The sequence below is a fragment of the Zootoca vivipara genome, chromosome 8 (genome assembly GCF_963506605.1).
Source record: "Zootoca vivipara chromosome 8, rZooViv1.1, whole genome shotgun sequence".
Classification (NCBI taxonomy): domain Eukaryota; kingdom Metazoa; phylum Chordata; class Lepidosauria; order Squamata; family Lacertidae; genus Zootoca; species Zootoca vivipara.
Window position 1 is genome coordinate 81,444,900 of NC_083283.1, and position 27,838 is coordinate 81,472,737.

General features: G+C 43.3%; 1 protein-coding gene across 2 annotated transcripts; it reads right to left on the reverse strand.

Moving 5' to 3' along the window:
• Window positions 1-27,542, reverse strand: EPSTI1 (epithelial stromal interaction 1). 2 transcript variants are annotated; one of them, XM_060278073.1, is made up of 12 exons: window positions 27,339-27,542; window positions 21,069-21,127; window positions 19,701-19,784; window positions 17,260-17,333; window positions 16,528-16,611; window positions 13,607-13,680; window positions 8,560-8,653; window positions 8,314-8,397; window positions 7,076-7,149; window positions 6,517-6,619; window positions 2,744-2,792; window positions 1-802 (listed from the first exon to the last, which is right to left on the reverse strand). In XM_060278073.1, the coding sequence occupies exons 1-11, from the start codon at window positions 27,464-27,466 to the stop codon at window positions 2,775-2,777; spliced, it is 876 nt and encodes a 291-aa protein (XP_060134056.1). In that variant the 5' UTR covers window positions 27,467-27,542; the 3' UTR covers window positions 1-802; window positions 2,744-2,774. The 2 variants fall into 2 exon arrangements, with proteins under 2 accessions (XP_060134056.1, XP_060134055.1); XM_060278072.1 differs by lacking the exons at window positions 1-802; window positions 2,744-2,792 and adding an exon at window positions 2,799-5,353.
• Window positions 27,543-27,838: the final 296 nt, after the last annotated feature.

Genomic DNA, 27,838 nt, shown 5'->3' on the forward strand with positions numbered 1-27,838 from the left:
GGATTTTATTTTGTTTCGACTACGTCAGACCACCTGTAACTAAACTTTAGAAGGCATCTGAAGGCAGCCCTGAATAGGGGCACTTTTTAATGTGCAATGTTTTATTATGTTTTTATACCTCAACTTGAGGTATCTTAGCTATTTCATCATCTAAATTCTTCTCACCCTGTATTTATAGTTCTATATTTCTTAGCTTAGCCTATCAATATTTCTATCAGCTATTTAACATTTGTCCAATATTATTTTTTCCATAGGACTGCTAAATAAACATTTTTGGAGTTGTTCTTCTAAGGTTTTCCCCAACAAGACACAAAACATCAAAAAGGTGGTACAAATGGCCATGACACTGTTAATTTATTTATGGTATGTAATATTTTATTATACTTTTGCACATAAGAGGAGTTTTGAATTAAAACCAGTTACAACATATGGTATAAAAATTACTTTTTTCTCTCAGTAACATTAAAAACGAGCATGGACCAACACGGACACACATGTCGGAACTACAAGCTCCTACAGCTTGCAGGTGGTGTTCTAGTCAGGAGCAAATGGACATAAAACTTCTGAGAGATGAAAAACCGCCACAACAAGCAAGACAAGCTGTGAGAGAAACAATTTCTTTGAGATTTAATAGCAGCACCATAATCAATAGCTTGAAATACTTATAAGCTGGAGAGGAAAGACAGGTCAAACCAGCAAGGCTTAAAAAAAAAAAAAGCGATGAGCGATGTGCGGGCAGAGGAAGAATAGATCCCTGGAGCTTTTTCCAAGATATTTTCTCCAAGATAATATGCCTGGAAACCTGTAAGATGAAGTTGGAATTAGTGTTATCATGTTCAGGAAAAAACCGAAAGCTATTGAGCTGAATTGGGGGGGGGGGCCTTGAAGCTATCCATGTTTGAGATGTGAGAAGTATATAATACCCTTTCTAGTCAAAGGACAGCAGAAGAAACATATAATTCAAAATGTATTTCATACTAAATATAAGGCACCAAAGTACCCGTATTGGTCCAAAATCTATTGTTGAAAAAAGTAAAAAGAAAGAACTCCAAAATCGATGGTTGGGCAACAGCAATGTATGCTTCCTCGCTCTGATAAATGAAAACTCTGGCAGGGTGTCCATTTTTAAGACCCGGGCTTCTCCTCCTATGCATCCTTGAGCCTTCCTGGCTGTAAAGGCTCATCCACACTCGTTTAACCACATTGGTTAACAAACCTGGATACAAATGCTGTAATGTTATTGTTTTAGTTAAATAAAACGTTTAAATTGTTATTAAGGAAATGATTATTTTTCTCCTTCCAATAAAGCCCAGCAGAAAAGCTGTCCAAATAATACCCGTGTTTCTCCAAAAATAAGACACCGTCTTATCTTTATTTTTTCCTCAAAAACACATACACTGTGGCTTATTTTCAGGGGATGTCTTATTTTTTTCCTCCTCCTCCTCCTGCCGCGGCCGGCATTGCTGCTGCGCCCATCACTATGGCTTATTTTCGGGGCATGGCTTATATTCCTTGAATGCTTAAAAATCCTGCTATGGCTTATTTTATGGGTACGTCTTAAAATAGGGGAAACAGGGTAAATAATTATCTGTATGTATTTCTGATAGTATAACCAAATCAGTCATCTTTGATATAACTGTAAAAACTACTCTGAAAATTTATTATTCCAAAAATGAAGCCTTCAGCAGATTGAAAATATTCAGAGGATACCAGCAAGGTCGAACCTTTCTGTAAAAAAATAATTTAAATCAAGTCTTACTGACTAGTGATGGACGGGACATTCACCCACTGAAGCCTGTGTTGGGCTGCTGTGTGAGGACCGCAACATCAGAGAGGGTCAGAGCCACAGCCTCTCTGACATGGGTTTTCTGTGGATTGAGGCCTTTTCCAATTCAGCAGCAAACAGTGAGGTTCACGGGACAACCGTAAGTGTGGATAAGCTGCATGAGTCCCGGCATACAGGGCCAACCTGCCAAGTTGCTGTCTGAGAAATAAGGGACCGGACCGGAAGTAGCACTGCTGCCATTTTGGAACTGGGCGGAGCATGCTCAGAAGCGACTTTTGATGCTGCTTTGCCCAGTTCCAAAATGGCCGCTGCGCCAGAAGTCGTACTGCAGCCATTTTGGAACTGGGCAGAGCTGCATCAAAAGTCGCTTCTGAGCATGCTCCGCCCAGTTCCAAAATGGCCGCCACACCAGAATAAACCGGGGATAAACAAAAAAATCCGTCTTTTTTCAGCTGGGAACAGCTGGAAAAACGGGGGTTTCCCGGGGAATACGGGAGACTTGGCAGCTATGTACAGGGCAGTATTGTTGGCAACAAGTGTAGGCCTGCCTGCCCATACAGTGATGCCGTATACCTGTAAGAACACCTCTCATTCACATACAGTGGTACCTCGACATACGAATTTAATGCGTTCCAAACGCACATTCGTAAGTCGAAAAAAATTGTAAGTCAAATCCCATAGGAATGCACTGGGAGAAAAAAATTCATAAGTAGAAAAAATCCTATCTAAACCACATACAAGATGGCGGACGGAACTCCATTCGTAAGTAGAGTTATTCGTAAGTAGAGGTACCACTGTACCTGTAGCCAAGCTGCCTAAATTATATATATATATATATATATATATATATATATATATATATATATATATATATATATATGAAATTCAGGCAGCCAACATAATGTTTTAATACAAATCTAGTTACATTTTGAGAGGAGGGGAAAAAACCCCACTTACCCTCTGTAGTTTGGGTTCTGTAGATCAATTTTTACTGGAAATGTTCAGGCTGTTATATGAAAAAAAATCATTATATATTAGTACATTCTTATGCTGTGGCACAACAACAAGTTACAAAGGGGGGTAGGCTAGGGATCAAAGTTGCAAGAAAACAATACGGAAGAGGCCAAAGTGCTACAGAGTAAAATGCATGTGCGCTAATGCTTGATGTCCCTGAACCAGCAGAAGTGAATTGAGGGGGTTTGGTTTTAAAGGAGTGCAGAGATCTGGAAGGCATGACTGAAACCTGATGGAATGGGGAGAACCAATGGATCACAGTTGTCTCTGGATGCAAACTGCAAAGGAGAGCCAGGGAAGGGTGTGCAACAAAGAGGACATGGGAGTCTAACAAGCTAGAAATCCCAGAAGGGCAAACACTGCCACAGAATTAGTCTGGGTAGCAATACTGAGATCCAGGAGTAATTCAGTGCAGCGGTTGTACCCTCATCCCCCTCGACTTAAACCCCCAGAGTGATCTTTAAATGGATGATTAAATGAAGGAGTCACACAAAGGGGAAGTGTTGCAGCGTCTTCACTTAACTTCGCATGCTCCAGTCACAACTAAGAGGCCAAAATTTCTAGCTATCCTAAGTAACGGTGCCCTTAGAACAATAGGTTGTGAAACCAAGCAGAGGGCCAGAAAACCTGGATTTAAGATTAAGTGGCACTCAGGACCTGGCAAGAAATGGAAGAATTGTTCAACCAAATGGGAGCAGTGTACAGTGCTATCAAATTCAACATGTGACCCGGAAACTACAACTAACCCAGAATGCGGCAGCTAGACTGGTGACTGGGAGCGCCCGCCGAGACCACATAACACCGGTCCTGAAAGTCCTACATTGGCTCCCAGTACGTTTCCGAGCACAATTCAAAGTGTTGGTGCTGACCTTTAAAGCCCTAAACGGCCTCGGTCCAGTATACCTGAAGGAGCGTCTCCACCCCCATCATTCTGCCTGGACACTGAGGTCCAGCGCCAAGGGCCTTCTGGCGGTTCCCGCGCTACGAGAAGCCAAGTTACAGGGAACCAGGCAGAGGGCCTTCTCGGTGGGCACCCACCCTGTGGAATACCCTCCCACCAGAGTTCAAAGAGAACAACAATTACCAGACCTTTAGAAGGCATCTTAAGGCAGCCCTGTTTAGGGAAGCTTTTAATGGTTGATGGATTTCTGTATTTTAGTATTTTGTTGGAAGCCGCCCAGAGTGGCTGGGGAAACCTGGCCAGATGGGCAGGGTATAAATAATAAAGTATTATTATTATTATTATTATTATTATTATTATTATTATTATTATTATTATTATTTCCAAACTCTGCTTAAAAACCTCCAAGGAGGGAGATTCCATCCTAGGATACATTTTGTAAGAGTTCTCTGTGCAATTTGGTGTCTGCCTGTAAAAGCAATTCATTCCGCAGGATGGCCAGGCAGCTGGAGGAGAAGAGGCTGGAGAAAGAACCGGGAGTGGAACAAGCTGGCGCAGCGAAGCAGACTTCGTAAAGAAGAATAAAATCAGACAAAGTTGCTGCTACTTGGTGGCCTTTCTTGCCCATTCAGGTTCTGCTTTAGACAACCTCCAGACTTTCAGCTGCCTTTCTGGTCCAATGATCTCCCCAAACACTAATTTTTACCACCCAAACACTACCATGTACATCTAGGATTGTGTTCACTCGTCTTAGGGTTCTGTGATTTTCTTAGGTCATGAGTTGTTTTTAATATGCTGCAAAGAAAAACCTTTTATCTAAAATTCTCCAATATCTGGTGCTTATACTTGTTTTCTTTCCTTCTTGTAGCGGTGATACGGAAATGACAACTCAACAGCTTTCAATCCACAGGGACAGCAGAGTCAATCCCATTGCTGACAATGCAAAAGGTCAGTTAAACCTACAGCCCTCCTGCGGATTCCTCAGCTCTCTCGGCAGAAAGCTTGCAGTCAGTTAACCCTCAACACTGAAGCGTGTGAATTCCTTTATACCATCCTTTAAAACAAAAATATTGCCTCAGAAAGAAACTATTTCTCCACAAGGCATTTCAAGAATGCGACATGAAAAACAGGAGCCACTTCAGTCATGAAGATAACCTTCTTTGGGGCTCGAAGGCAAGACTGTGAGGTGGAAACACATGCTTCTGAGCAAATATACCTCTAAGAGGTATATACCTCAACGGGGATGCAGCACGGCATGCTGGAGTAAAGACAAAACACTTTATTTGGAGCTGTGTGCAGGCCTGGTGTCAGTAGTAGGTATGCCGAGGCAAATGCCAGGGTGTGGACAGGGCCCCTCAAGGTCACAACTATTAGGGGGATCAGTGCCCCCTTCCCCCTATTTCTCAGCCCTCAAAGGAGAATTGGGCACCTGCGTTTAGTTCTTCTGAGCCTCCCCCCCCCCAGCCTATACTACTCGGAGCAAGTGAAAATAGTAGAAGCTGTGTCACAGTCCGGTCGGCGGGCAGTTGAAGCCCTGGCTGAGGACGTCAGGACCAGAGGCAAGATGGTGATGTAGAAGCAGGAACAGGTGCAGGGCTGAGGGTCCAGCAGCAGGCAGTTGCAGGGTCAAGGAGCAAGGCAGAGGCGAAGGTCTGGAAGTCAAGGATCAAGGCGTCGGCAAGGCAAGGGTCCAAGGGTCAAGGGTCAAGGCGTTGGCAAGGCAAGGGTCCAAGGGTCGAGGATCAAGGCGTTGGCAAGGCAAGGGTCCAAGGAGCGAGAGGCCAGAGGCAACCAGGCAGGGATAGCGTTGCTGTGGCGAAGAGCTGAAGGGAAATGCTGAGCTTTTATCCCTCCCAGCTCCTGCCACCAGGTGCAGTGAGGTATCAAGTGGCCTCACCTGAGTGGCCACTCCTTGCTTCTCTGGCACAAGCTGAGGCCTCACCTGAGTGGCCACTCCTTGCTTCTCCAGCACAAGCTGAGGCAGGCCCCAGTCCTGCAAAGCACTACAGGCCTGACTCCTGCCCATACTGCTGACACACTTTTTCAGTCAGTGGAACTTAGCTCTCTAATGATAATTATTTCTGCAATCGTATCAGCCAGAAAAGCCATCATAGACATTTTTAGGTGGGAGGCAATGTGGTAAAGTTGCCAAAACTTGATATCAATCTGTTTGTGGCACATCAGGATGGATCGCACAACACAAAAATATGAATGAATGCTGAGCTTTTATCCCTCCCAGCTCCTGCCACCAGGTGCAGTGAGGTATCAAGTGGCCTCACCTGAGTGGCCACTCCTTGCTTCTCCAGCACAAGCTGAGGCAGGCCCCAGTCCTGCAAAGTACTACAGGTCCCAGAGCCTGACTCCTGCCCATACTCCTGACAAGCTGCGATAGTAGAGCACCAAACGCTCCTCCTTTAAACAACTTCTAAACATTTTATATTTAGAGGTTGGAAGGACTGTATTGCTTGCCATGCTTATATATGAGCTATTATTTCTGCCTCCGCAGATAAACACATTTTTCTCAAGATCCCTTTCTGTTGTGGTATACAGAAGGAGTGATAAAACAGAACATTCATGGCAATCTAAACTCTGCAGAAGTGGGCAGCTGTCATTTGGTGTTTAGATAAGCTTGTTTTAAGTCCCGATTCCTTTCTCCTCGAAAGTGATTGTGGAATTTATATTCATCAGTCTGGCTCCATGCCCACTCCAGACAGTGAACATTACTAACACAGACTATTCAAGTAGCGTGACTTTTTAAAAAACACCTCACTGTTTTTCTTCTTTAGGATTTTGAAATATGAGGTTTGTTACTTACCCAGCTGTCACCAATAAAAGGCATATTCCCAAGACATCCAGATTCGTACATGCCACCTGGCTGACTATTGTTTTGTAGTCTGTCCAGAAAGTCATTATTCACCCTTAGAAATAGAAACGAGAAAATGAACATTAACAGAATCTTGCAAAAGGCAGAGGTTATGAAACCTGATTTTTAAAAATCCAGTGGTATGCTGTGTAATACAAGACTTGAGTTAGTTGCTGGGAGGGAGGGACCCTCTAAATTTGTTTAGAATAAAAGTGGTGGACATTTTTGGGCAATGCATTCCATCAGATTTCCTACACACTTTACATGAGACATGGCAAAAGGTTTGGAAGCTTTGGTACGGGGAAAAAAAAAAGATTAATGCGTCTTATTCAGAAGATTTTAAACCAACAACATTTATATCCTGCTCTTTGGTCCACAAAGCACTCCTGTGCGCTACAGAACTATAACCAATTGTCATATTATATGAAGCATACATGAAAACTGCCATCTGAATTCAAACCTAAAAAATGTTTCACATGACAAGTCACAAGCTTCCTTCCACTAATTTTACCTCCTCTGCTCATTCTGATGTGCTTTCATTCTTATTCTCTCCTCTTCCCTTTTCTTAAGTTCCAACCATTCAGCCTGACAATAAATAAATAAAAACCTGTGAGTTAACGTTCAACAGTTATGCAGAACGCAATAGGCAATTATCATATGATAATAAACTAGCATTATACTTCACCATTAAAGGCCCTGCCAAGCCACACCAAGACAACCGGTTCCACTATTGTTATCACTGGTACACAAATTAGTGTTCTCAACCGTCACAGAAGCAGGGGGAAACAGATGTAATTCTATGGTATGGAACTCTGCACTTGCCTTCAAAAATTTGGTGAAAGTATGCAAATCGATGTTTTCTCCCAGAAGCAAAACTAAACTTGCATGGTTTGGTTATATGTGCAACACTAAACACATTTCTTTTTTAAAAAAAAGCTTGGCAGATAATTCCTTTAAGAGTGTAGGCTTGCCTGGTACCTTAATTACCTATCTTTAGGTGCTGGGCGAAGACATTCCTCTATAACCAGGCCTTTGGCTAACTAACATTCTATAGCCTTTTAAATTTGTTTGTGGGAGGCGGTGGTTATTAGCTTGTTTTTGTTTTGTTATGTATTCTGTGTTCTCATTTTGCATTTCTATGTTGTGAATCATTCTGCGATCTTCAGAGGATGGGCGGTATACAAATTTAATTAACAAAGTAAAAACATAATACAGTGGTACCTCGACTTACGAAGGCAATCCGTTCTGCGGCGCTCTTCGTAAGTCGAAAACTTCGGATGTCGAAGCGTCCATTTTGCGCATGTGCGAAGCGTGATTTTGCGCTTTGCGCAGACTGCACGCATCGCTTCTGCGCAGGCGCAGGCTGCGCACGGGGCGAAAATACTTCCGGGTTTGCCAACTTCGTAAGTCGAAACCTTCGTAAGTCGAGGCATTCGGAAGTCAAGGTACCACTGTAGTTGGAAAACAGATCCCTAAGATGTCCTCTATACAGTGTTTGAAGCTTGCTCCACAAGGATCCTTCGAAGTTATCCCTGTTACCTCACTGTTTGCAAACCTCTCCAACCAGGTTTACACTTGCAATTCAGGAGACTATTTCCTCCATTTAATGAAGTCGACTCCACAAGATCCACGAAAGCTTATGCCATCATAAATTTGTTCATCTTTTAAGACGCCATGGGGCAAAACAAGGGAACAGCTGTAGAACAAGCTATGGAAAAAGCAAGTTCTATGTTTGCTGCTTTTCTTCACCTTTCTTCGTTGCTCTTCCTTCATCAGCTGCAGTTTCCTGTTTTCTTCTTCTCTTTGCATTTGCTTGTATGACTGGTTCCTGGTCTGTTGCAAAGTAAACAATGCGCAAAAAAGGTATGCATTAATTAGCTTTATAGAATTTAGACCTTGAGACCATGCTTATGTAATTTGTAGCCCTTATGGTTTTCAAAACAGAAAGGATGATCCACACTTGCTAAACAAAACAAACTCATGCAAAGCATTTACCCAGGCTGTGGATTGGAGGTTATGGTGGTCCACTGGACAAGGTGTTCTGTTCAATGGGCTTCCATCCAATCTGTGCAACAATTCAGAGTTTTTCCTGTAAGATGGATATAAATATGGCTGTCACAGCTTTCAGGGTAGTAGGATTCTGCATTTTATCAGACCCTGGATTGTAGCTAGATCTGCAACAGGACCAAGAAATAGCAAGCAGAACTAAAGATCAGAAAGTGAGATGCCAAAGAAAATAGCTGATTACAAAAGAGAACTGCTTACTTAGCTATCAGCAAGGTGTTTTATTATTATTTATTGAATTTGTATATCACCCATAATCCGTCAATCTCAGCGCAGTTCACAACATAAAATTGCAATATACTGTAGTCTGTTCCTTGTTCTTTCTATCCCTTCCATGTAGAAACCACTCTGATGTCTCAACCCAAATCTCTCTGCTCTAGCTAACGTCTCTCATGCTGAGCTGGTCTGCATGTAACACTAAGCCAAACCATGGTTTAGCATGACCACACAGGGGCTGTGCTCTTCCGCCAGTCCTGCTGCTGCTGCATAGCCATTTGAAGCCAGCCTCATGGTTTGTCTCACTCTAGACAAACCATAAGCTGCAACCAAGTTTTGCTCTAGAGCAGTGTTTCCCAACCTTGTGCCTCCAGCTGTTTTCGGACTACAATTCCCATCATTCCGGACCACTGGTCTTGCTAGCTAGGGATGATGGGAGTTGTAGTCCCAAAACATCTGGAGGCACAAGGTTGGGAAACACTGCTCTAGAGTTTACAGCCAGGCAACCAGAAACCTGCATTTCGATTACATGCTGAATCAGAAGAACCCATTGGACACTTAGTAAGTCCTGTTCTCCATTCTCTCCACTCTGCCATTCAGCAGGCAGTAGTTTCTACTTGTCTCCAAACAAGGCCGTTCATTTTGTCCAATAGCCTGAAAATGCTCACAGGTTCTCCCACCCTCCCATTTCTGTGATCCATCTAAACAGTCTGTTCTATTTTGAATTACCCCTTAAAGTGGGTCAAGGACAGCTTGAATGCAAGCTATTATTAGCCATACTAAAACATGTGGAACCATGTATCCAAGGTGTTTTTCCATCTTGGATATAGCAGAAGCAGAATTATATTCCTCAAACTTAACCGCAGAAAACACAGGACATGCAGCTGCAAATGTCTTGCATTTCATCCAAACCTGCTCCTTTAAAGTTAGTTAAAGTTGCGACAGGCTAAGCTGGATGGCTTTCCTGTTGCTCAGTCACAAGAGAAATAAAAGGTGTATTTTTATATCATCCTTGAATTATATTCCAAGGGCAATTTTCAGAAAGATGGCCATAAAACTAAAATGAATACAGAAATATAGGGTGGTATTCAATTTAGTCAACCAATTCAATTTTATAGACATAACTGAGTTGAATACCACCCAAAATAAACTAAATGCTGGAAAAGAGGTGGAATGAAAACTCCTGCAGTATTTGGAAGACAGACTCTGGGGGACTGTGCATAAAACATTGCCCACAAAGGCTTAAAGGCCTGCAATGGTGACAAGACAACTTGACTTTTGCTTGTAACTATCAAGTTCCTGAAAAAGAATTGGGAAGCAATGCAACACAGAGGGCTTCTTTTTCTGACCATGCTCAGGTAGCTCCAGTTTGGGGAGAGAACAAAACTCAACAAGAACATCTACATGAAACAGCTGAGTGAAGTCATTTAAAGATCTAGGCTGAGATGTCTCCAGTTTACCAATGGGATTCTGCTCTCTCGTTTTCATCATATCCTAGGGAGATGATAAAATTGTTGAATCATTGGTCAGAACAATGTCCTGCTTCCATTTCTTACAAGGGATGATTTTTAAAAAAACTTACTATTTTGATTTTCTCTAAACCCCCAAATAATTCATCTGGCCCTTCACAGAACCTGAAGATGGAGATAAAGTCACTAAACAGAGAGGCCCCAGTTCCCAACACTCATTTCTCTCTCCCCTCAAGAGTGGAATGAATACACAGAGAGATAGAATTTTGATAAACGGTGCAAGTATCTGGTAATCTAACCTTATTTTCCTTGATAGCAAGTAGGCAGAAAAAGATCAATAGAAAATTTCATGGCATCATCTTATTTCAGTTCTCATTAACTTTTCCAATCAGCTATTTTTATTGCCAATACCTTAATGTTATTTCATGTCTCTTTCTTGGCTGGCAGACTTAGCTTCTCTGCTTGCTTGCCTACCTTCTTTTTACACTAACCTATTAGTGTGTTGCTGGAGGCAATTTCAGGCATCAAGATTTCATTTATTATTTTGAAACAGTTGACATAAATCCCATAGCGCATAGGAAATTACAGCCACGAAGTGTATATTGCAGAGGTTTTGACTCATGCAAGCCATCCTGGGTTCCCCATCTGTGTGGGCAATCTGCTTCTACATTTTCAGCCAGCTTGAATGGGCAGATTAATGGGCACAATTAGAAAGCGCCCTCACAGGCATTCAAACTGCCTTCATTATGATGCTCAAGAGGATGCCCACAGAAGCCTAGTTTTCTGCTGGTTAGCCATCAATACTTGACCATGCCCAAATAATCAGGGGCAAAAGCAAAACTGGGCATAGCAGCAAGCAGACCTATGGTAGTTAGAAAGGTTTAAAGTGCTGACACAATGAGAGGGCTTCAGGGGTGAAAATGGGGTTCCAGCCTTTTAGCAACAGCCACACGGCAGCGAGATCGTCAATGGCTCCATTCCTCCTCACCAGTGCTATTTCTCCAGAAAAAGAGGTGCCGGAAGTCACCACAAACTCCTCCCTTGTTCCCTTAGAATGGCAATGGCATCCACCTGAGAGGTTGCTGGAGCTGGGCTCCTGTTAGCTCTGACTGAAAAAATGCCCTGCTCCTAAGGCTTTCCTATTTGAATCATTAAGTAGATCAATTCTACGACACGGAATAGTTATGTGGATAGACAATTTTAAAAGGTCTCCATTGGCAAGGTTCATACCCTACATTTGAAGACACCAGAAGACCCTTGCGACATTTTGGCAAAGTTCTACTAAAACTTTGCAGAATATTAAACATCATACACAGCAGCTGAGGAGTTACTGGGACCCTCTGCCTCCTGCCATCCTTGACCACCACTTCTGAAAAAGATCTCTGTCATACAGGGGAAACAAGCTGGTATTTCCATTTGCAGTGGATTCACACTATTGACTGTAGTGGGGAGCTTAAAGTAATGACTTAAAACTGCGACTAGTAATGTCACCAAGCTCAATAAATGGTCAGACAATGTAGCTAAAAAGTTTGGAGCTCAAGATCTACGCTGAGCAATCAAAGAGGCTCTGCACAGCTGTAAGTTGGACTACTGAGAGCGGAAGAGGGTTAAGCCTCAGTTGCTATGGAGTTTGAGCTGTGCAATGGAACTGGTCTGCACTCTCCTCTCCCCACATGCCCCTGAATTTTTCTATTGGAAAATGACTGAGAAAGAATTAACTTTAACAAATGCAGAAACTTGTTTCCAATGAGGAAGTTAAGCACTCTATGTATATAGTCACTGTTCTTAGGGAACATTATTTTAAGGTGTTCTATAGAGGACACCTTACACCTTTTAAAATTACACAAATCCAGCCCCCAACATTTCCAGATTTATTGTGATATTGCCAAGAACTGGAGGCAAATGATTTTCATGGACTGTTGGCAACAGGGTTTCATAATTAAAGATGCAATTCACTGCCGACACCCTTTGGGAGCCCTTTTGGAATATTCAAAAGAGGTCACCTGTGAATCTATCCAGCTTGTATCTCTTAATCATCAAAACCTCTTTGCAACAAGACTGAATTTTCAATAACTCCAGCAGACATGAAAATCATCTGCCCTTCATTCTTAATCTGATTCCTACAAATATGGAGGACTGTTTATTTGCTGTAGCTAAAATAGAAATTTAAAGTGAATGAAAAAACTGCTCCACCTAATGGGATGAGAATTTGTTTTAATACTAGAACAATTCTCAAACGTTCCCTTTGATTTTATTACGCTAATGGGACAGGCATATTATTAAAATAAAGTTTGATTCATGTTTATAATTAGATTTTTATTTTTGTTTATGGAATTCTTAACAAAGAATGCTCTTCTATCATCAACTTTTATTTGCTGATAATAGGTTTGATAATTCTGAGTAATGAATAGCATTTTATATTCAGAGACGGTTCTTCTGTTGTAGCAGTCTTTCATATGGATTAAGTCTATTCATATGGATTAAGTCTATATCTCTTCTGAATATTTCCCAATATATATTTTTTTTTAAAAAATGCTTTGGTAGTGCAATAATTTTTAAAATGTGAAATTTATTTCACGAGCTGGATATAGTTCAAAAATTTAGAACCTGTTTTAGTGTCAGAAGAAATAACCTTGGAAATAATAAGATTTTTTAAAAAACACACACATCCTGACCTGTTCAGGTACTGAAGACGAACCACCACAAGGACCTGTCAATGACCTTATCTTACTAGAAAAATGCAGTATTGCACTCTGTCCATCATAAACTTCAAGGACTCTTTTTATCGACTTCCAAGATTCTGCAAGAGGACACAGCTACCTTTCTGATGCTTTGTGTTAGTTTGCAACTATTTATTTATAGCAGGGGATGCTAAAAAGCAGAAGCTGTAAAATTAATCTAAGCCTTGAAAAGCACATAGAACAGAAAGAGGAAGCAGGAAAGAATGTTACTCTTTCCCCTTCCGCTCTATTAAAAAGCTAACCATAGGAACTGGGGAAGACCTTGGGTGCCATTGTGTCACCAGGAACCATATGGTGATCCATGCTTTATAGAGGCTAGCCTACCCTGAAGGAGAACAATAGGTCACACATCTCACTGCGCCAAGTGAAATGTCATGCAACAAGGAAAAGGGGAAGGGACTGCTCAACTAGAGCACAGCGGCCTGAGTCCAAAAGGACATTGCCAGAACTTAAGGATATTGTTTGCTTGTTATCAGGAATTGGTGGCAAGTTGTCTGGGCACAAAAGCAAAAAAAGCATCACCTTTCAGGCTGAAGGCAAAGCTCAACTTACAAGCAGTGGTCTTCAGCAAGCATCCGATGTCTTTGCCATTCTTGTTGCCTTTGTTTTTCTTCAAGCTTGTTGGCCTATAACAGGAAGGCATCAAAACAATGTGTCATCTCAGCAGGTAAAAAATAATTAACAGAGGTCACCCAGAAGCTAAACACACACAGGCCGAGAGAAGACCCAAAGATATAAAGCAGGCATCCCCAAACTGCGGCCCTCCAGATGTTTTGGCCTACAACTCCCATTATCCCTAGCTAACAGGACCAGTGGTCAGGGATGATGAGAATTGTAGTCCAAAGCATCTGGAGGGCCGAAGTTTGGGGATGCCTGATATAAAGTCACCACTTAATCTTGATTCTCTGCACCCGTATTTTTCTGCAATCTGCTTGTCCCTTATTACTAGTAAATATATTTTATTTCATGCATTTTTTTATCCAGCCCTTTCCCCCCATGGGCTCAGGGTGGCATATATGGCTTCTTCTCTGTTTTATTCTTAAATCTCAAACTTACGAGTAGCCTAGCAAGCTCCATAGCAAAGTAGGGATCTGGGCAGATGCTAACTATTACACCAGCTCTCATTTGAGGGCCTTTTTAAAACCAGGCACACAGGACAATAAAAAATTGTACATGTGTAACAGTGATTTATTCCCCCACCCCCTGAAACAATTCACAAGGGGCAACCTCATTAAAGGTACCAGGGTTTCATTCCTAGCAGTTTGCTTTGGACCCAGGGCTGATGGCTTGATATCGCTCCTCCCTTCCCTCCCCCAACCTTACCTTCCAAGTCCCGGACTGCAGAATCTGGGACCGGCAGCCGTGTGACACCGAAAGTTGCGTCGACGTAACTTCCGGTGTCGCTCCGCCCATCTATGGGCACCAAAAATGGCCGTCGCCGACACCGGAAGTAGCGTCTATGCACTTCCGGACATGCGTAGATGCGACTTTTGAAGCCGGCGGCGGCCATTTTTGGTGCCCATAGAAGGGCAAATCGGAAAGAAAAAAAATGGCCACCGGCAGGAGAAAATAACGGAGAAAAACGGGAGACGAAGTGATACGGGGGACCACCGGGAAAAGGTAAGTAAAATTGGGGCTTTCCCGGAGAAAACGGGGTACTTGGCAGCTATGCCCCCAACATGGCTGCTGAGGATATTGGAAGTTTTGGCTTATCTTTTCCATTAATAATGGTTTGATATTCTGTGCAAATCCAAAACCATGAAAGACATACAAAGATTTGAAAGGAATGTGGAAAGTGATTATTGCTTTAAAAAATAATGAAGTTTTAATATTGAGATGTACAGGACTTGATGGACTTTTTGAACGAAAGATTTTGCTCCTGTACTTAAGAGTGGATGCCAGGCCAAGACCAGCCAGCCTCTACAGAAGGAAGAAGCCTCCGCCAAAGATGACAGGAAAAAGAAACTATTGAACTATGCAGGACAAATTAGCTAACCTGAAACCCAAGAAAGAGGACTTTGAACTTTTGAAAAGGAGCAATATTTAATGCATACCTTATAAGTTTTGTGTACAGATTTCTACATTAGTATGACTTTTAAAAGTCACTTGTAACATGATGAACTAGGTTTAAATTTGGACTATTCACAATATAAGTTTTTAAGGATGTGCATGAACACAATGGAACCAAGAGGGGGAGTGGAGGGAAGTCAAGGAAAAATTATGGTTTAAAAATTTCTTTATGATTCCCCGCCCCTTCCCCCCCCCTTTTATGAATTGTTGTTGTTACCTTTATTCATTGTTGATGTTACTTTTGGAAAATTAATAAAATGTTATGTATATATTTTTAAAAGCATCGCTTATGCTTGGCCATGATAAATAAAGTAATTAGGTAAAGGGACCCCTGACCATTAGGTCCAGTCGTGACCGACTCTGGGGTTGCGCGCTCATCTCGCATTATTGGCCGAGGCAGTCGGCATATAGCTTCCAGGTCATGTGGCCAGCATGACAAACCGCTTCTGGCAAACCAGAGCAGCACATGGAAACGCCGTTTACCTTCCCGCTGTAGCGGTTCCTATTTATCTACTTGCATTTTGATGTGCTTTCGAACTGCTAGGTTGGCAGGAGCTGGGACCAAGGAACGGGAGCTCACCCCGTCACAGGGATTCGAACCGCCGACCTTCTGATCAGCAAGCCCTAGGCTCAGTGGTTTAACCACAGCGCCACCTTACAGCTGGCTTAAAACAGAAGCAAAAGGTCTCCGCCTCCCGCTTGACCACCTCAGAGGAGGAGACGGAAGGGGGGGCAACTCAGGAGCTGACGCAGAAGCACATAATGTTGAACCCCAGCTTAGTGTTGCTTCCAAACAAAGCCACTCTTGCAATGTAAGGTATTTCTTTGAAAAGAGTGCAATAGATATTTCCATTGTGGGGAAAGGTTATTTACCAGAACTATCAAGTACAGTGGTACCTCGGTTTATGAACACAATTGGTTCCGGAAGTCTGTTCATAAACTGAAGCGTTCATAAACTGAAGCGAACTTTCCCATTGAAAGTAATGGAAAGTGAATTAATCCGTTCCAGACGGTCCGCGGAGTAAGCGTTCATAAACTGAAGCAAACTTTCCCATTGAAAGTAATGGAAAGTGGATTAATCCGTTCCAGACGGGTCCGCGGAGTACTTAAACTGAAGTGTTCATAAACTGAAGCATGGGTGTAATTGGTTCCGGAAGTCTGTTCATAAACTGAAGCGTTCATAAACTGAAGCAAACTTTCCCATTGAAAGTAATGGAAAATGAATTAATCCGTTCCAGATGGGTCCGCGGTGTTCATAAACCGAAAATTCATAAACCGAGGTGTTCATAAACCGAGGTTCCACTGTAATGTCAGTTGGTTTGTGGGGCACACACACACATGCCCATTTGCAAGGGGTACGTGAGAAAAATATATGTTAAAACGGCCTGAGCGGTTCTTCTTACTTTCTCTCTCTGGATCATTTTCATTCTTAAAATGTCAGCTTCTTCAGCTTCTCTTTTGAGTCTTTCATATTCTTCTTTCTTCAGCTACAAGGAGAGGGAAAGTTCTGTCACTTTACAGGCCAGACACACCTGCCTGCAAGCTAACTTTTACCCTTCTAACATTTCAGGGAGGAAACTGACAAGCAGAACCTTGAAACCCAAAAAAGTATTTGTTGGCAAATGTAAACGTGCTATCGAATCCAATGTGCACCTTAATTTTCGCAACGTAATTTGCCCCAAAAAGGTGAGCATTAGATTTGAGTAAATCGAGTATTTTATGGCTGTAACAGCTTTATTTGGTTTTTAACAGACACGGACACACCCTGGGACCTTTCTTGTAAAATAAAAAACAAGGGATAATTATTGAGTTCAGAAATTTCTGCTTCAGAATTTTATCCTCTTGTGACCATTTGAATCAGTGCTGGAAAAGGTTCGTGTTTCCATGCACTTGTTTCCTTTACAAAAAATAAAAAAGTTAATAATAATAATAATAATAATTTATTATTTATACCCCGCCCATCTGGCTGGGTTTCCCCAGCCACTCTGGGCGGCTTCCAACAGAAACATTAAAATACACTAATTTCTTAAACATTAAAAGCCTCCCTAAACAGGGCGTAAGGTAAGTTAAGGCAACAGATTCATCTCCTGGTTTCAGGGTGTGACCAAGGAACTGACAGTCGCATTCTGCCTGACCTTTTGCTGGTATTTAGATTGGATGTGCTCAAGTTGCTGTTTCTGCCTCACTTCAGCCTCCGATATTCTTCCACCTATAAATACAAACATGCATCATCTGTTTGATGCTGCATTGTCAGAGGCAGCATCAAACTACATTGTATGCTAGCTGAAGGATTCATTGCTGACACAATGGTTATGGCTACAAAAAAAACTTGCAGAGGCAGGGACGTATCCAGTGTTGGGTCAGCCGGGGGCAGGAACGATCCACAAGCATAATGCAGGAACGAATCCAGCCCGTCTCTCCCATCAGCGTTCAGTGTGCAGCTCTAGGGAGTCCCAACAGCCCTTATTACGACCCATGTCTTGGAGACACTGAGGAAATATTCAGAGTCCAGCAGAGATAAAACGCAAACGGAGCCAGGCTGAGGTTGTGTGCTAAAAGCTACTTTACTAAATGTAAAGGTAAGGCAGAACAAAAGGAAAACATGTCTCCTCTTGTTGAGAGAAGACCGAAGAAAAAGCAAACAAATGGAAACAGAATACAGCAAACATCTGCTCCTGTGATTCCAACATTTTTTGCTGGAATGCATAACACAGGCATGTGACCTGCACAGTGAGAAGAATACAGTGGAACCTTGGTTTACGAACACCTCGGTTTACGAATTTTCGGTTTACGAACGCCGCGGACCCATCTGGAACGGATTAATTCACTTTCCATTACTTTCAATGGGAAAGTTACAGGTAGGTAGCCGTGTTGGTCTGAGTCGAAACAAAATAAAAAAATTCCTTCAGTAGCACCTTAAAGACCAACTAGGTTTTTATTTTGGTATGAGCTTTCATGTGCATGCACACTTCATCAGATACACTGCAACAGAAGTCACCAGACCTTTTCCAATGGGAAGTTCGCTTCAGTTTATGAACGCTTCAGTTTATGAACAGACTTCCAGAACCAATTACACCCATGCTTCAGGTTAAGTACGCTTCAGGTTGAGTACTCCGTGGACCCGTCTGGAACAGATGAATCCACTTTCCATTACTTTCAATGGGAAAGTTCGCTTCAGTTTATGAACACTTCAGTTTATGAACAGACTTCCGGAACCAATTGTATTCATAAACCGAGGTACCACTGTAGAAACCTAACACCCTGTGAAAGTCAACAGGGAGACAAAAACCAATCTAGGACAATATAGTTAATTCTCTACATAGCACTATCCAATAGTTTGGGAGAGGGAGACGACGTTTAACCCTGTATTGTTCTGCAGGGCAACTACTTTTTAATTTCTGAGTTTCTTGCCTTTTTTCCTTCCCCAGTTTTTGCCAGCCTAACCCCAGGACAGACACTGGGGAAGTTTTGAAGGCTGCCCATGGCAGAGGCTATTCTCCACTACCCCCCCCCCCCCAGTAAAACTTTTCCTCAATGCTGAAAGAGGCCATTGCTGAATGGCATAGATCTTAGGCATGAGAAAGGACACTGCTAGTGGAAATGAGTGTTCCAGGAGGCATAATGTAGCACTATACAGTATTAAATTCTGCTTCCAGCTAATTACACAAAATAAATGCCTCTGCAGCACTGAAGAGCTCTAGTGTGGAAGCAACCCAAGTTGCTATGTTAAGACAAAGACTATTGCTGAGTCAAATATTCTGGGCTTTGGCCTCTACTCAACACATCATTGCTATTTTCCATCACTTCCACCAGTTTATTCAAACTATTCAATAGTGAATTTTTGATATTCCAGGTAAGTTTATGAAGTGCATTACAGTGGTACCTCAGGTTAAGAACTTAATTTGTTCCGGAGGTCCGTTCTTAACCTGAAACTGTTCTTAACCTGAGATACCACTTTAGCTAATGGGGCCTCCTGCTGCCGCTGTGGCTGCGCAATTTCTGTTCTCATCCTGAAGCAAAGTTCTTAACCCAAGGTACTATTTCTGGGTTAGCGGAGTCTGTAACCTGAAGCGTCTGTAACCCGAGGTAAAACTGTACACGGTTGACTCAGGGCAGAATGCTTACATGGCCACAATCACTAAACGCAAAGTGATAAACAATTCCAATCAAGTTTTTCAGGCACAAACTATTTATAAACCCATGCTAGTTATTGCTTGGGACTCCATTACAGAAGAGACAGTGAGTTCTGTGATCTTATTTGCTTTTATCCTTGGCTCTATAGATCAGCTAGACACTGGAGCTGCCTGCCTGGGTGTCAGCTGCGGGCATGGAATATTTCAATAATTATGGGAATTCCTACTCTATTTGTTCAAGGTTACCAAGTGTGCGATATAAAGCTTCAAAGTTAAAGCAGCGTGATGATCTGGCCACTGAAGCTTCCATTTCCCCAAAGAGAGGAAGTTTTAATTCTCACAACAATCGAACAGTGGGACACAATCTGAATTCTTCAAAATAAGCTAAGAAAAACACAGCAACTCAAATGTATTTCCCTCTCCCCCCCCCCTTGTTCGCTTACCCAGTTTCTGGGGTGTCAAGGTAATTAGCCCCGGCCTGTGCCGTTCCTTCCATTTCTCCAGGTCTTCCAACTCTTTGGTAGCAACTGAAATATGGTAAGTGAAGCAAAGAGTCAAAATACTGAAGGAACAGATATCAGGCCAGGCAGAAAAGAAATGGCCCCTTACATGTCTCACAAGTTTAGTGTCAGTAGTCACTTGATGGACTCAAGTGCCGCTTGAGGCAAAATGGGAATGTGTCACCACGCTGGTGGCAGGGTGCCCACAGGGGCTTCTGCCGCTCGAGGCAGTCACCCCACCTTGCCTCGTGGGTGGGCCGGCCCTGGAGAGCAAGGCTCTGCCACCCATCGGCGCCCATGATTTCTACAGGGCACTATAATTCGCAATAGTGAAGGCCACTTGCAAGGTGTAGGCTTGCTTCCAACTACACATTTATAGGATTACACTGTAATAGCTGAAGTCGGTCATGATACCCTGAGCACAGGGGCAGAAGTGAAAGGAGTGAGATGCAATTCAGTCAATGATTCAGTGGATATACAAAATGCAGAAGTGAGGTTGTAGTCCTCATAATCCTTTCAAGACACAACGGAAAGATCTCATCAGATCCACCCACGTGCAATTGAATTGCAAAGGCCGTTTGTTTATGTATACTTTAATAATGTACGAGTTGCCCAATAAAAATATTCTCTAGCTGAAAAAAGCTCTAAAAAGGTAAAGGTAAAGGGCTCCTGACAGTTAAGTCCAGTCGCAGACGACTCTGGGGTTGCGGCACTCATCTCACTTTACAGGCCGAGGGAGCCGGCGTTTGTCCGCGGACAGTTTTTCCGAGTCATGTGGCCAGCATGACTAAGCCGCTTCTGGCACAATGGAACACCAAAACCAGAGCAGCGCATGGAAACGCCGCTTACCTTCCCACTGGAGCGGAACCTATTTATCTACTTGCACTTTGGGGCGTGCTTTCGAACTGCTATGTTGACAGGAGTTGGGACCGAGCAACGGGAGCTCACCCCGTCGTGGGGATTCGAACCGCCAACCTTCTGATCGGCAAGCCCTAGGCTCAGTGGTTTAGACCACAGCGCCACCCATGTCCTGAAAAAAGCTATAGAGCACACCAATTGGGAGGTGCACTTTGTTAAAACTGAAGCATAAGGAGCTGCCTGTTACCATTTACCAATCTAGCCCAGGTGGTTTGAGGCACTTTCATACATCATCTGCAACTTTCTAGATTAGTGACACCCATCCTCTTCTCAGGACTTGTCAGCAAGACAGAAGACTTGTGAGCAAGCATCTATTCCTGGCCACAAAGGCAACATACAACCCAGGAACTGATACGCTTACGAAGAGGTTCATCAACAGGATAACGTACTTACTTTTCTGTAACTGATTCCTCCTTACTGGATTTGGAGGAATCACAGCATAGGCACCCAGACTAGAGAGGTTGCAGGTTGGAAGAAGAGACATGGGAGGGGGAGAGAGAAAATGCATTACTATCTAGCATTCACTAGATGTGTCTTTAGATTGTTGTAGATTTTTAGTTGTTCATTTGTTCATTTGAGAAAAGGACATTCATATGTCACCCTCCAAAACTATTTCTTGCACAGATCCAGTCTTTCCTCTCAATGTAAAATAATGGTGATGGTTGCTATAAAATATGGCAACCATATTTCATATGAGTAAAAAAACAAACAATGTTTTACTCATAGTAGAATTACTGAAATTAATGGGCATAACTTAATTGCAATGGGTGTCCTCTGAGTAAAAACCTGGGTACGCACGGAGTATACATTACATGTTACCTACAATCCATATCGATTTTGTAGTTTCTAGATAACCCCTGGTGTTTGATGGTTTTTTTTTTCTTCAAACCTGCTTCAATGCAACTAGAAAAGTTGGGCCACATTCTCATGTTGAATCTGGTGTGTGCATTTGAGAGAATCATTGTGCACATTCAGATGAATGAGCATTCACAGGTGATAGCTTCACGAACAGGGGTTCTGTGTGTGCGCGCATTGCAGGGGCAGGAGAACCAAGCAGGTAACACTTGTTGGGTGAAGACACCCCTGACCCCTCTCTGGTGTGTACAGCAAAGGGCAAATGTGAATTGAAATGGAGAGAGAGGGAGGGAGGGAGGAGGTAAATTACTTCAACATTTAAGCCATTAATGTGTACACAGCCACAGCTAAATACCACCCATAGTTTCATTTTGCCAGCTATGAAAAGACACAGCTGCTCGTCTCACAAAACGTATGAAGCTAAATAAATCTGAAAGAAAACCCCAAAAGAGAAGCCCCAAAGAAAAGGAAAAAGTCTCACTTGGGATCAATTTAATCGTATACTGCTTTGGAAGCATTATCCTGAAACACAGGCCATAAATAATTATAATAAAAGTGGTACCTCGACTTACGAAGACGATCCGTTCCACGGCCGTCTTTGTAAGCCGAGGTTTTTGGATGTCGAAGCGCCGCTACAGCGCATGCGCAAAGCATGATTTTGCGCTTCTGCGCATGCGCCGACCTCGCACGACGCTCTGCGCAAGTGCAGAACGCACGTGCTGGGCACACGCAACGAAAAGACTCTGGGGGTTGTCGACTTCGGAAGTCGAAGCATTCGGATGTCGATGTATGACTGTTCATATTTCTTTTAATTAGTATTTATCAGAAGAAATATGAACTTAAGCATTTTCAGAATGGCTACCCTAGTGCTTCTATTTGCTTCCTTACCTATTCTAACCTCTCTGGGACTTTGCACAGAATACAATTTTTTTCCTTCACCACCACCACCCTACCTGAAGTTATGCTGCCTTCTCCCTGTTACAGAGGAAGGAGAGTGGTGAATGCGTCCTTGCAGACACTTCTGAAGTTGGAAGAATGTATTTTTATTTCCCAGGACAAAACTTCCTAGATCATAATCGTAATGCCTGCTGCTAAGCGCAGTAGCAGAACTCTGTCACAGCCTGGGCAGATTCTCGTTTCATTTCCATGGCATCAAAGTTAAAGGCTTTGTGTAGCTTTTGGTAATAGCAAATGATAGATTCTAGCATTTTATATACAGTATATATGAGAAAGTTGTGGCATACACAGGAAATGTCAGCGCACGGGGAAAAGGCAACAAATCTTATTTTATTATGCAGACAGAGGCCTTCGCTCAGTTCTGTGAGACGCTTACAGAACATCGCCAGGGAACAAGAGTCCTTCTACACAATCTGTCAAGGCAAAATCCAAATACATTCAACACTTGGTATGATAGCTCTGCAAGTCAGCAAGAATAGCAATGACATCTGTAAGGAAAGGAGAAGCCAAAGTGATTTATAAGTTGGAGCGCAGAAAGAAAGGGTTGCCAAACACTAGCAGAGAATTAAAGAGATGCCCAAAGACTAGACTGCACACACCCTGATTTCCTCTTTTGGTATGATATCCCCGTTTATTGTACATCACTAGAGAGTGGTGATAACATACAGTGCATCTAAACTCAGCAATATTCTTAGTTCGGTGGGGCGATTAAAAATGCTATGTGGCAGTTTGACCTTGTTGCAAAACTGCTGCCTTTTCGCACATCTCTTGATGACCCTGTTCTATGACATGTTTTCAGTTAATTAGGCACATGAACATGTAGCAAATGGATTTTAACACCTGTACAACCTCATTATGCGCCCTGCAGAAATGCAAGCGGTTGCTTCTCAGGCCGACTGTTCTTAAAGCTTTCATTAGAGAGTTGCCGTAAGTAATTATCAGTATCAGCTTGCATCTGATCTGTGTACATCAGTGTTTCACAACCTTTTTCTGAATGTGGCCCCATTCTGACATTGTTTCCTTCCTGTGCCCCCCAAGGGGGGCAGGGGGGGCAACTGCCCCCCAATAAGAAAAAAAATCAATATAAATCAATACAAATCTGAGGTTCTGCCCACCCAAGAAAAATCCTGGCGACCCCCCATCCTACCAGGAGAAAGGTAGCTATTTAAATGCTTTGTTTGTAAATAGAACATGTTTTATTTATACTTTTTATAATTTATACAAAATACAATTGCATAAAATGATAGGAACTTAATGAAATATTGTTGAAGCACAAAAACATAGAATTCTAGAGCTGGAAGGGACGCCCAAGTGCAGCCCCCTGCAATGTTGAAAACTCAGCTAAAGCATCCATGACAGATGGCCATCCAGCCTCTGCTTAGAAACCTCCCAGGAAGGAGAGTCCAGAACCTCCCGAGGCAGATCCATCTTCCAGGTATTATAAAAAGAAAACAACACTTATTTGACCCCAGTTATTTGACACAGATGGGGGAAACCTACAGATACAGTCCAAAAGGCGCACAGGGAATTCTATATGGGAGAATTTTAAAAAGCAAGTGGTCCTCACTGACCTGCTGGAAAAAGATCTTGTCATCTGGAGGAGCCCTGGCTGCCTAGATCAGGCTTCCTCAACCTCGGCCCTCCAGATGTTTTTGGCCTACAACTCCCATGATCCCTAGCTAGCAGAACCAGTGGTCAGGGATGATGGGAATTGAAGTCTCAAAACATCTGGAGGGCCAAGGTTGAGGAAGCCTGGCCTAGATAAAACCCGATAGACTCACACAATCTTACCTGGGAGTAAGGCCCACTGAATTCGGTGTGGCTTTCTTCTGAGTAGACACTTTGTTATTTACTAGACGCATGTCAGCAGCACCAGGCGACCTCACACCTTGCAAAACTGGCCAACACTGCCACTGGGCCCTGCACCCCTTGGCGACATCCAAAGGCCCTGATCCGCTAAGCGCTGGGGTGGATTGCACCCTGCGCCTTGCAGAGTCATGCCCAGGCTGCCACCGGGCCCAGCACTGGCGGCAGCAAAAGGCAGCTCCGGGTCTCCCATCCCTACCCATTGCCACCTCACTACCGCACTTACCTGACCTGCGGGTTCTGGATCGTGGGCTCTGGATCCCGCTGGTCAAAGCGGGAGGCCAGTAAACCGAATACTGACAAGACAGAGATAGTTCTCCTACCTGATATTTAGGTACCCTGCCTGTTCTCGATAGGATTGCAGTCTCTCTCAAGGAGCATCTACATAACTTGTGAGGACTCCTGGATCCAACATTGTCACTAGAGATGCAAATGTCTTTTGTGGCACAAAGTACCTTCTTTTGGATTCAGATGGTTCCCCAGTTAGGACCATTTCTGGACAGAGCGTGTTTGGCCACAGCAACTCTGTGCTCTGGTCATTTCCCAGCTGCCTTACTTTAATGCACTACACATGGGTCTGCCATTGCTACATTTTTAATCAATTCAGTCAGATGCAACAACACGACACCAATTCTAGAAGAATTACTCCATTGTCTGCCTGTTCACTTCCTGGACCAATTGAAGGTGCATGTTAAAGCCTTAGACAACACTAATCAAGGAGCCCCTCTGCCTATCCTGCGCCTTTAGTCTGGGGCTGAGGAGTGGCATCTTCTTTAGCTTCCACTATCTATGGAAATCCATTACGTGGCAATACATGAGAGACCCTAATGGGTAATGGCCCTCTGGATATAGACTGCTTTCTCCTTAAAGCGGTCTGACTGGCACCAACTCAGTTGCTTTGGGATATTTCCTCATCCAGGCATTTTCAGAGTTTTAGTTTTGATTGCTTAACCCAGCTGTGCTGTTGATAAGTTTTAGCGGTCTTAATTTGTTATGCTTGTGAAATTCCATTTCTGATGTTCGGTTATTTTGTTTGTGGCACTGTGCCCTGATATGGGCGAAAGGTGGATTGTACATTTTGTAATAATGTAAGAAGTAGGTTTCAAAGACTTTTTTTAAAAAAATACAAGCCTCTTTTGAATTGGTAGGGCATTTTTGCAGGAAACTATGCTCGTCATTAGTCAATATATCCTAGGTTCCTACTACTGCTCATGCTGCAGCGGAAACAATCAAACTCTTAAGAAAACAGCTTCTTCTTAGGACCCGGTTTTATGGGTACAGAAGACTCCCAATATCTCAGCAGGGGGAAAAGCCGCTCAGGGAAAGAGATTAAGAGAAATTACATGGAGAAAAAATGATTCTCACATAAACTTTCAGTACTGCAGCCCTTATTTATCCAGTTTGGAACCCCATGCAGCTTTCTAAAGTACGCATTGGAAGCTATGATAATGGCACTCTCATTTTGTCCACATTAGACTTCAGAATAATGCTGTTGGAGTGCTTGAGGGAGGTGGTGATCAGATCATGAACTGATTCATGAAAAAGCCCCCAATAGTTTATTCAAAACACAATTCCAATTAACCAAAAGCTGAGCTAACAAGCAGAGTGCATTTTGTTGTTCCAATTTTGTGGATCGTCTTGATTTTGGAACGTATTCGCAAACAACACCACACAAGGACTGTGCAGTTGCACCTAAAAGACAATTAAGGTCGTGTTCAAGCTTCTAAAAAGTTGTGTACTGGAAATGCCACAACAAGCTGAGCTAGTGGGTTTACCAAACCCTTCCTATTTTTACTTCCTGCTACGTAGCAATGGGAGTTCTCCAGAGCATGACTCAATTAAGTTTCTAGGTAGGGCGTGGTCTTGCAAAGCTTCCCAAACTCCCCTTTGCAAGATGAGAAATGTCTACATGTGGCTACACCTACCGGTAATGAGGTTTTACATGTTTTGTGCATGAGAGCTGACCGCCTTCAATGGAGACAGAAGTTCTGGCCATACCTGCTGTTTGGTTTTCTCTTCATACCTGTAGGAACAGGATGGCTGCTTCCCACAAATGACTCCTAAAGACTCAGGAACATGCCAGTTAGGGCTCAGCCACACTTCTGCTTGTCCTGCTGCTTTCTCATAGGGAAGCCCCCTCATTACCACTGAACTGGAGAAAATGTCAACCAGGTTTTCAATGGATGGCCATCTGCTCCACTTCAGTGGAAAATAAATGGCAGGTTTCTCCAGGGAGAGCTGTGGGACAAATGGAAAACCGCTAGGACCTGTGCTTTCTAGGTAAAGGAGAAGGGGAAGTGTGCAGAAACTGTATTATAATAGGGCTGGTAGTACAGTAACAAGACCTTGTTAGTATCATTCACGGTAGATGGCAGCATACTTTGAAAACCACAGTAGTTTACTAGACTTTGTAAGGGCCCTTTTATCCAGGATACTTTACAAATTCAACCCAAAAGCTCCTATGACCACAAAGAGGTTCTTGAAATATATTATTTGGCAGACGACAACTAGGTTTCTTAAAGACAGGCCTGTGCCAGCTGGCAACACTAGAGTATGATACACTACAACCAAGTGGCGCTACACTAAATAAATAAATGAATAAATACCACCCACTGGGAACAAGTTTAGAATGGATAGGAAACAAGGGCAACTGCCAATACCGACGGACATTACTGGGAGTCCTATTGAAATGAAGGGAAGAGAATAATGAGCTTCAGAGGAAGCAAGACATATACCGGTACCATGCAATACAATCGCAACGAATGCAACTGATCTGTAGAAAACGCAACCTGAAAAGAGAGACAACAACGCATGTACTTTTGCAAACTAAGAAAGTCTTTAGTAAGAAATTATTTTTAAAAAGAAATAAAGCAAGAAATAGATCCTAACGCGGGACGAAATGGGTCACTGGAATGAGACGGCTCTGCTTATCTTTCCCTTTTATTATTTCAGGCGGGCGAGTTTGACGGCGCCCGGGCTACTTACTGCTGCGGCCGGTGCACCTGCCCGCCCTCCGGCCCCGAAGCTCCCCCATCCCGGGGGCCGGCAGAGGCGTCGCCCGGCGAGGCGCCCCTTGGCAAGGAAGACGGAGAAGCCGAACGCGTCCAGCTCATGGCTCCGGCTGCAAGGACTCCGCTCGCGGATACACGCGCGCCCCAGAACAGCTGCTGCCTCGCCCAGCCGCCGGAAACGAAAGCGAAAGTATGCCGCAGTCGCTTGCTTTCGCTTTCCTCAAAAAGACACGCTCCCGCCCCGCTCACGAATACACGCCCCCGCGGCGGGACACAGGTGGTCTCCATGAGGGATGGAGTCACACACACCCAGGGGCCAAAATGCGCGCTGAGCATGCTCCGTTGCAGGGCCATTCTGGATCCCACTTACCTGCGAGTAAGTGCCATGCAGTGCAACAGGACTCGCTGTTGGGCAGGCATGGCTGGGCTGGCGCTGTAAGGCCTGTGTGTTGCCTTCAAGTTCACACAGAGGAA